This window comes from Mya arenaria, chromosome 7 (genome assembly GCF_026914265.1).
Source record: "Mya arenaria isolate MELC-2E11 chromosome 7, ASM2691426v1".
Taxonomy (NCBI): Eukaryota; Metazoa; Mollusca; class Bivalvia; order Myida; family Myidae; genus Mya; species Mya arenaria.
In genome coordinates, this window is record NC_069128.1 from 19161501 (window position 1) to 19175083 (window position 13583).

Genomic DNA, 13583 nt, shown 5'->3' on the forward strand with positions numbered 1-13583 from the left:
ATCCAGCCCAGAATACAGCATAAAACAATGTTAACAATACTAATATAATTCAAAAACAGAATGAATAGTTCCAGACTGAGACTTCCTAAAAAAAAAAGGGTCATAACTCTGGAGTTGATAGTGTGATCTGGCTGTTGATTTTAGGAGGTTGCTGATTTAATCCATGACAACGGATCACTACAAACTTTGTACACAGTGACAAATTCCCAAGACCCCTACTAACAAAGTGCCAAATGCCCTAGATCCCTACTAACATTGTACACTGTGCCAAATGCCCCAAATCCCTACTTATCTTGTACACAGTGCCAATTGCCCAAAATCCCTACTTTTCGTGTACACAGTGCCAAATGCACAAGATCCCTACTTATCTTATACACAGTGCCAAATGTCCCAGATCCCTACTAACTTTGTTCACAGTGCCAAATGCCCAAGATCCCTACTTATCTTATACATGGTGCCAAATGCCCCAGATCCCTACAATCTTTGTTCATAGTGCCAAATGCCCCAGATCCTTTCTAACCCTGTATACAGTGCCAAATGCCCCATATTAATTCTAACCTAGTATACAGTGCAAAATGCCCCCTACACAGTGCCAAATGCTCCAGATCCCTACTAACTTTGTTCATACTGCCAAATGCCCAAGATCACTACTAACTTTGTTCATACTGCCAGATGCTCCAGATCACTACTAACTTTGTTCACAGTGCAAAATGCCCCAGATCATTTCTTACTTTGTTCACAGTGCCAAATGCCCCAGATCACAACTAACTTTGTTCACAGTGCCAAATGCCCCAGATCACAACTAACTTTGTTCACAGTGCCGAATGCCCCAGATCATTTCTAACCTAGTATACAGTGCAAAATGCCCCCTATGCAATGCCAAATGCTCCAGATCCCTACTAACTTTGTTCACAGTGCCAAAAGCCCCAGATCACTACTAACTTTGTTCACAGTGCCAAATGCCCCAGATCCCTACTAACCTTGTACACAGTGCCGAACGCCCCTGATCCAATAATTCCGCCCCTTCGCAGCTCAGACTCCTTGATAAGTCGCAGTTTTGACAAGTCTGGCTTTGCATCAGTTGGTGTTAGTGGCTGAAATAACATGTTAAATGTAAAACAATATTTTCTTCATGTATGATTGCAATAATATAACTCAGGGAAGACTATAATCCATTACTTATAATAAATTATAACACGCATTGAAATGATGCAGATACAAACGTAGAAACATTCAATCCTAATAGTGACATAAGACATTATTGTTTCATGTTTAGATATTTAATAATGCCAATCAGTTGGACATGTCGAAATTACCACGAGCCCGAAAACACTTTCTGGGCTTGCTCAAATTCTGGATGTTTTGTATATGTAGCAAGGCTTGTTGACATTTTTTTATGCCAAGCACTAGTATCAGACTTTGGGATTATCCGTCAAAAAGGCTAAATTCATTAAATGCCAATGTTGGCAATATTGGCTTATGTACCCATAAGTTCAACTGATACTTATAATATATCTGGGCACATTACAGTCCAAATCTATTGGCTTGATATCTCTTGGCTTCATTTCCCTATTGGTTCGAACTGGATGTAAAGGACCGATTTTGTTTAACTCTTTGTAAGCATTCCAGCTCGCCCTGATATACACGATGCTCGAAGTATATTCGCCGATCTGTGGGAAATCCAGTCAACAGATTTCGACTGTACATACTGGGCCATATACTTTATATATGTATAATTCAAAGTAGACTTAGAATGAAATCTAGAACATACCACAGTATCATCTACACCCATCATCTTAGTTGTCAGCTTCATTGTGTTTTCCTTGGCGCGTTCCCTCTGTCGCCAATAGTAACCAAACAATGTCAGCAGTAACCCTAGCAACAATACCCCACCCACTGTCGGAATAGCTATGGACAATATCTTTTTTCTCTCCTCTCTGAAAAATAAGGATAAGATTATTTATGAAAGAAAGAGAGCTAAGATTATTTCATTAGATAATAAAGAAGGCTAAACTTATTTCAAGAATTAAAGAAGAATAAGATTGTTTCCCAAAATAAAGAAGGATACTATAAGTCAATGAAATAAAGATATCTTAAGATTATTTCAAATGAAGATACTGTTTAGTTTATTTCATCAAATAAAGATAGTTATGTGTTGGTTCTTGAAAAATGAATGTCTTTATTCACTGACAGAAGTTACAATATCAACTGACAGTTAACACAATGAAAAATCCTCTGAGGTCATATCTTGCTAAAATAAGGCCACAAGATAAACTCCTTTTTGTTTAATAAACTCATATTTAAGTTAAGTAATTTTTCTAAACTAAGTAAGATACTTAAGTGAGTTATGCTTAGAATTACTTACTCCTTGCTCTTTGCCTTCCTAAGCAGCACAGTTGGGTGGTCATCAGCGGCACACACAGTCATTGTGGGCTTATCAGGGTCTGTATCATCCACAAGGAAGGGTAGGCTGGCTGGGCACTCTTCCACACATTTAAACTGTAATAGAATTGTATGTTCTTTATGATATAATATTGATCTGTTGAGAAGAACCTCCAGCCATTTGACCTCAATGAGATGGGGCAGGCTGGCTGGGCACTCTTCCACACATTTAAACTGTAAAATAGTTATGTGTTCTTTATGATATAATATTGATCTGTTGAGAAGAACCTCCAGCCATTTGACCTCAATGAGATGGGGCAGGCTGGTTGGATGTTCTCCAACATACTTGCCAGGCATTCTTCCACACACCAAAACAATTTCATCAGGAACATAAAAAAAAATCCATTTTCTTTCTTAAATTCAAAGCACCAACTTGGATATATTTGATGTTTATTTCATACATTTGTAATGTATGTTTGTAAAATAAAAAAAGTTTGAATAATTCGATTTTCGATGGTCAGAATTGATTTTGTTTGTGCTTGGCGTCCATTGACAATTATTTGATCATCCGGCAATCACTCAATCACTTGCAATATCATTCAAACTTAAAGTGATACTCACTGTTCCATTTTCTACACTGGTAATGATCTTGAATTTGCGGCAGTTATCACAGTCCATAGATGTGGGTCCCGTGCAGGAATTCAGGCACTCATTATGGCACGGAGAACAGTCTTTTTGCTCAGGGTAGTGAAACTTGGGGCAGGATTCTACACATGTGGAGTATTTTCGGAGGTTTTCATATCGGTAATATCGACAGTCAGGGCAGTTTGCCACACCCTCTGTTGAACATGTGAGGCACATCGGATCACATGGTTGACATACCTGACCAATAGATAACAAGCATAGTTAAGCATAATACACGTTACCATACATCATACCAGAGGTTAAGTCTGAAGTGCCTGTTTATACCCTAAAAAAAATCAATATTTCTGAACTTTCCTGATAACCTATTGCCCAAATGCAAAAATGTGACAGCCAGACAACATGCTAAAGATGCAATAATCATTTAAGTACCTTTAATTAAATATTCCACGCATACAAACAAAAGAATTCACTCACCTGTTTCTTATTTAAAGGATGATTTGGGACCTTCGAACGGTACTGTTTTTCAAAGTAGCCATCTGGACAGTACACCTGGCTTTTATTCAGACACAGCACTTCACTTTCTGTTGTACCATTGCTGTCCTGTTCAATGGTTCTATTTATAGCCAGGTCACAGGTCATGCACCCACCGAAACCAACAATTGTCTTATTACCGGTACATCTGCAATAATGGTTAAGGTAAAAATAATCATGTTAGATTTATTTATCACAATGATAAACAAGGAACTTAAGTTTGGAAGAACTGTCATAGAAACAGACATTATGTGTACAGATTTTAAACCTGCTATGTACATGTGATTAAGAATAATTTAGCATTCCTAGGAGATACACAGAACTAATAATCAATGAAACTCTGGTTGGGGATCGAGCAATTGACCCTCTGATCCACTGAACCACAACTTATCATCAACAAACTCTGATTGGAGATCGAACCATGGACCCTCTGATCCACTGATCCAGAACTTATCACCAACAAACTCTGATTGGAGATCGAACCATGGACCCTCTGATCCACTGATCAAGAGTCTGAATTCTTACTATTCAGCCATCACTACCAATGCTATATTACATTCATTTTGATCCTATACAGAGGCAGACACTGATCCTATACAGAGGCAGACACTGATCCTATACAGAGGCAGACACTGATCCTATACAGAGGCAGACACTGATCCTATACAGAGGCAGACACTGATTGTATACAGAGGCAGACACTGATCCTATACAGAGGCAGGCACTGATCCTATACAGAGGCAGACACTGATTGTATACAGAGGCAGACACTGATCCTATACAGAGGCAGACACTGATTGTATACAGAGGCAGACACTGATCCTATACAGAGGCAGACACTGATCCTATACAGAGGCAGACACTGATCCTATACAGAGGCAGACACTGATCCTATACAGAGGCAGACGCTGATCCTATACAGAGGCAGACGCTGATCCTATACAGAGGCAGACGCTGATCCTATACAGAGGCAGACACTGATTGTATACAGAGGCAGACACTGATTGTATACAGAGGCAGACACTGATCCTATACAGAGGCAGACACTGATCCTATACAGAGGCAGACACTAATTGTATTTCTCAGGAATCCCTTTTTGGAATCAGGAGTCCTTTTGAGATTTGTCTTTGTTCTACATGTTGGAATGAGCTTTTATGTGCCTGTTTTATAAAGAATTTCACATGATGTATGGTGTATAAGTGCTCTTAAATTCTTCAGTTTAGTATTTTGAAAGTGTATTTATAAAACTGCTTTAAACTTTAAAAATTAAACAAGAGGCACACAATGGCATATGCTTTACTGGCATTACTTTTTTGGTACTATATGGTTAACACAGGGCAAAGGCAAAAAAAATACAATAACATACAACTCTTTGTGCAAAGTTTTCTCCAAAAGAAAATAATACATAACCCTGTACAAAGTTGTCTCCCTTAGAAAAAACTTTTGCTTAGGCTACAGCAAGTCCATAATTCAGTCATGAATGGGCATGTTTGGCTGCTATCTAACAACTGTATTAGTTTGAATGAGGTACAATCAAAACTGAAGATTGTATCAGGTTTACAAGAAACTGTTTACAGATGCACAGACATAGGATTTCTATTTAACATTTTACAAAAATATTGACTTGTGGTTCTGGAGTACCTCCATGAGATTTGGTGAATTTTGGATCCCAGGACATTGGTATTGTCTAATGTTAATATACAGTTACATGTACACATACGGAAAATGTTGGAATATTGTTTCACAACCTCTTTAATACATAGCTATTATAAGCATTACTTACACCTTACAACAAAATTATATGCAACGGAACACATACCCATCAGCACAGGCCATGTCACACTGTCGGCATATTTTCTGTTCATCAGGGTAAAGGAAGGGAGGTTCTAGGGGGACAGGACATTCTGTCATACACACAGCGGTATTATTCAGGCCCAACACCTTTACTTTCAGGCACTGGAAACATTGGTCATCACCCTGGAATAGGAATAGGAAAATAAATTCAAATAACTGCCTTGAAAGGATACGAAAAACAAACAAACAATTATTATAAAGAGTTTTCTTGAATGGAGATTCTTTACATTTTGGTAAGCATTTTGTGTACTGAACATAAAATAGCAATTGCATTTTGAGGACAGAGCCAGCATTTATTTGTGTTCACATGATGCCAAAGACAACAAAAAAGCCATCGACGCCAATGAAAAGTGAAGGACAGTACCTGAACTTTTTTCATTGAAAACAAATGAGATAATAAAATCGTATAAAAATATACATACAGGACCAGAGCATCCTTCGGCACACTGTTCATGGCATGCCCTACAGGTGTTGTTTTCTGCCTCATACAACATAGGAACATCTGTGCACTTTGCGACACACTGGTTTGTTGTCTCCACACGTTTGTTTTTACACTTGAGACATTTATCTGGTCCAGGACCCCAGCATCCGTGCTTTGAGCATTCACTATGGCAAGTTTTGCCCTCAGCATCTATACAAGTTGAAATATAAATATACATAAGTCAAAATTTCAACATACTTATATCAATCTTTACTAGGAAACAGACAAACAATCCACTGATTAGTATCTAAAAACATCCCATAATTTAAAAAAATCAAATGAGACGTAAACATATCAACTGTATTTTTATGTCAATATGATTTTTACATTATCTTCATTATGATCTATCAAATAAAGCATCAACAATTTGTTTTCAAATGTTATGCCGACTATTATTAAACTGTCTAATGTGCTTATTCCCTTGTTATTGTGTGTAGAATTAGACACAAAACGACTATCTATGCCAAATTAACCAAAGTTAGCCACTCAACCCTTATCCACATTTAAACATTTAATTATTTTATGTGCATATATACATTTAAAGTAACATTACTTTTTAAATCTGTAATATAATTCAATTTTAACTTTAAGCACTGAATTTATAAAGAACAACATCTGCTGTAGATGTGTTCAGAATTAGTCTTCTTTATATGAGGAACACTCATTCATATACTTGGCAAAGTATAAGAAACAACAGATAATATGTTATACACATCAAACATAAAGTCATATAGGCATATTGGTCACACAGGATGTCTGGACGATGAACAAATAATGAGGCACTTTAGAGTTTATATACTTCAGAATTGTTGATTACAATATTTTTGAAGTAAGGTATAACACGCATGAAACCATGAAACCAATAGGTATAGGGTTCATTCTAATCTTGTGCACAGAGCGCTCCAGGGGGAGTTATTAAGCTAATGGAATGATCCTTCTTCAAAAAGGTAATCAAAATGGCAATTGTATTACCAGTATTCATGCATGCTGTATTGCAAAACAGTTATTTAGTAAAATCGTAGAGTCAAATTAAAGAAAGTTCAATGCTTAATGTTTTATTTTGTATTAAAACCAATTAGAATTCCATGAATCCGATCTGTTGCCTATTGAGAATGCCCAATATCTTTCTACTGAAGGTTACTATGAAAACAACTGCTCCAATCGCACCAGCTTTGCCTCTTGGGATGCAGAACATGTCCAGGGCATAGTTATGTGTCCTTCATTCGCAAATCCAATAACTCAATACGCTCTACATGCATGATTGGAATAGACCCATAATACCTTATGAATTAACAAAGTTGCTGTGTAATTTTCAAAAGTCAATACCCTTTGAAAAATTCCTGTGGCCATTTTAAGGCCAAAGGGAAGTCACATAAATTTGAAATAACTATTTGAAATTTTGAAACCAACTTGTTTGATCTTCAGGTAAAGATTTGTTTTTCAAGGTTTCACGCTAAAACACACATAGATAAATGATGTTTTATTAACTGAAAAAGAAACACCTTAAACAGTTATATACCAAAATAAAAGGTTAACCAAAAGCCTTGAGACTTTTTACACATGACTGACTTAAATCTATTGCAGTCATCCTGTTACTTTTATTGGCAGCAACAAAAGTGTTTTGCGAAATTGTGAGTGGACAAATCATCCAAACAGTCACATGGTAAGACTGTTAGTGTTAAAACAACATGGCTTGGGTGGGGGATTTTTAGCATCTATCTGAGATAGATTGAAATTATGTGAGGGAACGGACAAAAAGCATCAGGAACATACTCTAGGTGCCGGGTACCCATATTATTTTTTTGCAAATAAATAAATAACACAACTTTGTCAATAGGACATTGTCATTCATTTGGACACCATATACAAACTTAAAAGTGCATGACACTACTGATATTTAGGTGGAAAGATCAGGCAATTGTAAATATGTGATATTTTACAAAAATCCGTAAACTTTTGATACCTAGAAGGATGCAGGGAAATGCATAAATGCCTTTAAAAACAATTTCAGTAATTGTCTAGCAAAAAGGCTAACATTTGGATATACAAAGGAGTCATGAAATATGGAACACTCAGCCTCTATAATGGAAATGAGTCACAAAAATTTATCACTTTTGGAAACAAAATATAATATCTAGCTTCATATAAATATATATTTGTGCTATTTGGCTAGTTTACTAGACCTTCTATGTGCTGTAGCCACAAAATAAAATTTCCACAATAAATTAAAAACCATGCCAGCAGAAAAAAACACCTGACAAATATTTTCACACTGCACAAAATGTGTTAATAAAGTGTTTTCTTACTGCATCAAAAGAAATAAAATCACCTAAGAGTAACATGAAAGTTTGTCAAATGATCAAATTGTGATCTTGCTGATAATTTTGATGATGATGATGATGATGATGATGATGATGATGATGATGATGATGATGATGATGATGATGATGTTAATAATGATGATGATAATGATGATGATAATTAGAGGATGATAATTAGATGATGATGATGATGATGATGATGATGATGATGATGATGATGATGATGATGATGATGATGATGATAATTATAGGATGATGAAGAGGGTGACGATGATGATGAGGTGTCTGATACTTCTGATCATGTTTATGATGATGACTTAATGCAAATAATTGGCAAGTGACAATTAATGGATAAAATGATGATTTTGAACAATGATGAAGTAAATAATGCGGGGTCAAAAGAATACAGTAATTTATTTTAAAGAACAATGTCATAAAAACTTTTGGATAAAAAATGACAAATTCACAAGACAAAAAATGACTAAAGATGAAACAACTTGTAAAAATATCTGTCAGGTAAAACCCAAAATGTATTTTGAAAATAAAAGGAGTTTTGAAATAAAAACACATATTAGAAAACATGTGGAACACTGCCTTTATTTCAAAGCTTAAAGATACAAGTTACAAACATGAATTGGAAGTAGATGATTCTTTGATATTGTAAATTTTTCAGCATTTTTGAAAACCATTTTATCATCAATAAAATTCAGACAGTGTTCTCACTGAAAATTAAAAAATTAGCACACAAAACCACTCAAAAATAGGCGTTAAATTTTTGTGCCCCGGCACCGTTTGCCTTATATTTACCACAAGTATCTCGCAACTGGTTGTCGATTTTCTTAAATTTCTGTGTTGGTGCACGAAACACTATACTTAAATCTAAGTCATGTATGAAACATAACTTAGCATTCCGAGCTAAACCAACGTCTCCGTTAGTTATTTGTTTGAGAGAAGTCAAACCAAGAGAGTCTATGCTCGTTTGAATGATCGAGAGTCCGTAGGTTGACCTAAATCGGAAATAAAATGGGAAAAAATACAGTTGATAAAATTTCTGCAAATATACTGTAACAAGTGTTTTTATCCAAGCCAACAGCAACATTTCAGTAACCATCTTATACCATTATTAAAATGTAGTCACAGAATTTTTTTGGCCAACTGGTAAAACAAAATGTTGTTGTTGGCTTATTGGTTCTTTGTCTGGAATTTCATTTCTTCTGGTGTCATATGTGTTTGGTAAATGTTAATAATAAAATTCACATGCTTAACACCATTTTCCAACACCTGAAGAATGAACCCCAATGTCAAAGGAACCTTATCAGTAGCATATATATCAGAAAAAATAAGTTGTAAAAGTGGTTTCCATAGAAACGGTTTCTCGGCAGCCACTGATACAATTTTTTTCCGCATCTTTTTCGGCACAAACTTACCACATTCCTCTTGGGGCTTGTTGAATAACATTCTGCTCTTCTGTTTTTCTGTCAAGTATATTTCACTCATATCCAAGCCACTAAGGTAACATAGGTTTTTGTTGTGTGCAAACAACGAGCCGCCATTACGTATATTCCTCAAGGAAACAAGCCCCACATATTCTATGCTGTCCATTTTTAGAATATTTAAAGCATGGCTTGTTGATCTGTTCAGAGGGAAGAGAAATAAACAAAACATGATAGCTGAAGAGAAAAAAAATCAAATAACTCAAAAAAGCAAATTATATTCTATAGATGACACAGATTATATTAACAAGAGCGCTGCGGAGAGAACCCCAATGCTTGTCTGTTTTATTTCTTCAGTTGAACAAAGGGCTTAAGTGAACAATTATCAAGAGTTATGTACCATGTGCCTATTGTCTCAGGCAGCATGTGTATCAAGTTTCATGTGTATATCTTCAATACAGTTTCTGAGTTAACGATGCTTAGACAATACCATGACCTTCTATCTCAATAAGTTTTGTTCAAGTGTTTTTTTGCATTCACATAGTATCACATGTACTGATTGCTTTTTTATTTTCATATGTTGTTGATTTTTAAAACAATATTTAATGTAAAATAGTGTTCTTGTCAGATAAACTTACAAACTCCTTAAGTCAGTATTTATAAGTCAATACTATTATGACAGTCAAAAAAAATAATCTTGCAGTGTATTACAATAATATAGATTGAAAGGATGCATGTCATTTTCTACATTCTAACTAAAAGTGTTCATTTTTTAAGAAACAAAATTGATAAATGCTCATTGGAAGTCATTCAGAATGAAAACAAACTAACAAAAATCAAAGTGCAGAGTCTGGTGTGAGAAAAAAACAATGATGCAATTAAAAAGACAATGTTAAGGAAGAAGAGATTACAACTAGCAGAGTTCAAGGGTTGATCAAAAATATTTCTGAGTATAATATTCATGCATTTGCGACCTGATTTTACATTTAAGGTATTATTTGAAAGCCTACATCAGAAATGAGCAAAAGTAAGAAATTGAAATTTTTTTTGGCACATGTCAAATCATATGGCCAGACATAAAATATTCTTTGTTTCCCCTCCCAGGTTTATTCAGTGTGGGTCGATAAGAAATTATTTTGTTTATATTTTTCCCCCAAAATTACTAACAGAACGTTATTAATACAAAGATATTTTCTTCAAAGAATGGCTGTTCAAAATACAAATTTGGGGCAGGCTATTTTTCAGGTCAGTTGTGGGAGTGAAAACATTTAGTACTTTATTTTTGTCTTTTGTGTACATATCAGAGAGCAGAAGAGTGGAACAAACTGTGCATGTACTCTGACTCAATCATTCATCAACATATCTAAATATGTAATATTTCTATAGACCTTTTCATGGATAGAGGTTGACGCCAGATTTTGCACCAAAATCGCTACAAAAACTATCCATTCCTGGATAGTAGGAATTGCAATTTCATTATTTTAAATCTGGAGCTGAACTATTTAAGCAAAACTGCAGTATAAGATGGGCAATAGTCATTGTTGGTTAAAAGGAATTTACCTGTAGCATTTAAACAAAATTGACCTTTTCTAATATGGTTCATATGATTTAAAAGAATTTAGCTCTTCTAGATTTGAAGACAAGTTACTAACATTAATGCATAATGAACAGTTAATTTGATATAAATAATAAGTCCATAGTAATAAACAGTAGAGATATCAGGGAAGAGTTAGAGAAAAAACAGACAATTGATTTATGTAAACCTCAAGCACTATACTATCATACATGTGATAATTTCTTGGGTCGATTCCGGGACACTCGTCGTAATGTCAACGCACACTAGGGGGGTCCGGGGGCATGCCCCCCTGGAAATTGTTTTTAAATGGGGAACGTCTGTGGTGCATTCTAGAGCATATCTGGGGCTATTTTAGTCGTTTTTAACGTCGGGAAAATGTACCTATTTTGACTGCCAAGACGTATTTTTTACTTGACATGGTTGTTTTTTTCTGCATTTTTTAAAAAAATAAAACCACCAGATATTTTCCCAGGTTTTAAATGAAGTGCTAACCAGGAGGATAAATTATGCAGTCTACTTTCGGTTTCATCAAAACAGGAAATAAACAACTATACGGGCACCTGTTTTCCCGCGCTTTTGAGAACATGCGTTACAAAATATTTATATTTTTATCACATTTAAAACGTTTGCAATTTATGACACAATATTTTCCAGACAATAAAGAAGATTTTCCAGTCGATGAGCTTTTTTCCGTTTGGAGATGCATATAATTTTGATAGAGACATGTCAACAGTCGGCTGTATAAAGCGATCCCGTGACTTACCATGGTCACGTGATTAAAGCACTCTATATAACCACCTGTAAACCCCATATCCTCAGTTTTATTTCGGCCTAAAAATACACACGATAGTTCGAAAAAAAGTTAAAAACACTAAAATCCTTATCGACGCGTAAGTTGTTTAAAGTATAACGACGTATCGACTTTGAAATTTGAAAGGAATGGGATGTTTTCCGTGTTTTAATTTTTTTTTTTACTCATTTTGTCACTTTCTTTGAACTTACCTTCATGCTCGTTTGTCGGTAAAATGTGTGCAAAATATCAATTCATCAATTAAAAGCTATCATTCATAAGACCAAACAATTCCATATGAAAACAATGAATATGTAAACAAGAACCCTCCACCACTCGTTAAGCACAACAATAGGCCGATAGATCAATTATCGGGTGATTGATGATGACCTCGACGACACACGTACCAATTAACGGATTAGTGTCAACATGTCCTGTGTTTTACGACCAGTGTCCCGGACAGGCAAAATAGCTGACTTACATTGGTAAAATTAAGATAATCGATTCCGATTCCGAGATTATTATTTTTTCGTTTTTTTTTTATGACTTTCCGGGACAAACATGCACTCTCCGTGCCTCCGTGACAGAGATACGATTTCCGGGACAATCCCGGACGTCCGGGACGTTATCACATGTATGATACTATATTATAAATAATGATACCCATAAATACACAGATCTTTATAATACTACTAATTGTTATTATTCAATTATGTTATTATGTTTGAACAGCACCAAATGACAAGGAATTAAATTTATTGACAAACATGTACATTAACACTGAAACAAAAATCCCTGACTATTTTTCTTTCCTTGCTATATCTAAATGACATGAGTTAGAATTAACATAGCCACAATATCACAACAAAAAACATGAGAACATTTACTTAACAACATCAAAAACCATTAATTAATCAACAGCTTTTGAAACAAGATGATTATAGAACCCTTTTTTTTCTCAAAATATGTTAAAAACATATGTTTAAAGACATATCTGTGTTGAGTAGTAAATTAACAAGAGAACAGCGGAGCAAGTGCCACTGATTGTTTGTTAAAGCCAGAGTAATGGGTCTTAATGAACATGTTTGAATTGTCTCTGACAACATGTGTACCAAGTTTCAATTGAATAAGTTGATCGTGTTTTTTGAGTGTTGACCTGGTTGAAGGTTGAATATTTTACAGTGACAACAATGACAGTGACACTAAACCTAAGCTAAAACCATTTTTTTCTTGAAAAACAGAGAGGATAAAAACTTATATCTAATTTCTTTGGATTCCAGTATGCAGTTTACAGCTCTTATGACAGTGTTAAGCAACTTTTTTTATCAAAAACAAATGTCAGTCACCTTAAACCCAACTCCAAAGTGCTCTAAGACTCACCTTCGTCTAATAACACAACATGAAAATTTCAAACCAACGAATTAGATACTGTTGTTGTTTTTTTATGGAAAATTACTTAAATTTTCACAGCAAACAAGAGATTTAACTTAACATTGCTCATTACAAATATTAGTATTCATGGTGTTATACATTCAACAAAATGAATTAATGGTCATTATAAAACATTATC

At 34.9% G+C, this 13583-nt stretch overlaps 1 protein-coding gene across 6 annotated transcripts in view; it reads right to left on the minus strand.

Moving 5' to 3' along the window:
- The window catches only part of LOC128240810 (epidermal growth factor receptor-like), a 159531-nt gene that overhangs the window by 23435 nt on the left and 122513 nt on the right, over positions 1-13583 (minus strand). For 5 of the 6 annotated variants that reach the window (XM_052957705.1, XM_052957704.1, XM_052957703.1 and 2 more), the window contains 8 exons: positions 9642-9847; positions 5835-6043; positions 5378-5535; positions 3502-3706; positions 3004-3264; positions 2366-2499; positions 1772-1937; positions 981-1094 (listed from right to left, as the gene is read on the minus strand). In XM_052957705.1, the coding sequence (XP_052813665.1) occupies positions 981-1094; positions 1772-1937; positions 2366-2499; positions 3004-3264; positions 3502-3706; positions 5378-5535; positions 5835-6043; positions 9642-9847 (1453 nt within the window). Of the gene's footprint in view, positions 1-980; positions 1095-1771; positions 1938-2365; positions 2500-3003; positions 3265-3501; positions 3707-5377; positions 5536-5834; positions 6044-9021; positions 9222-9641; positions 9848-13583 lie in introns of all 6 variants that reach the window. The other variant, XM_052957707.1, reaches the window with a different exon arrangement.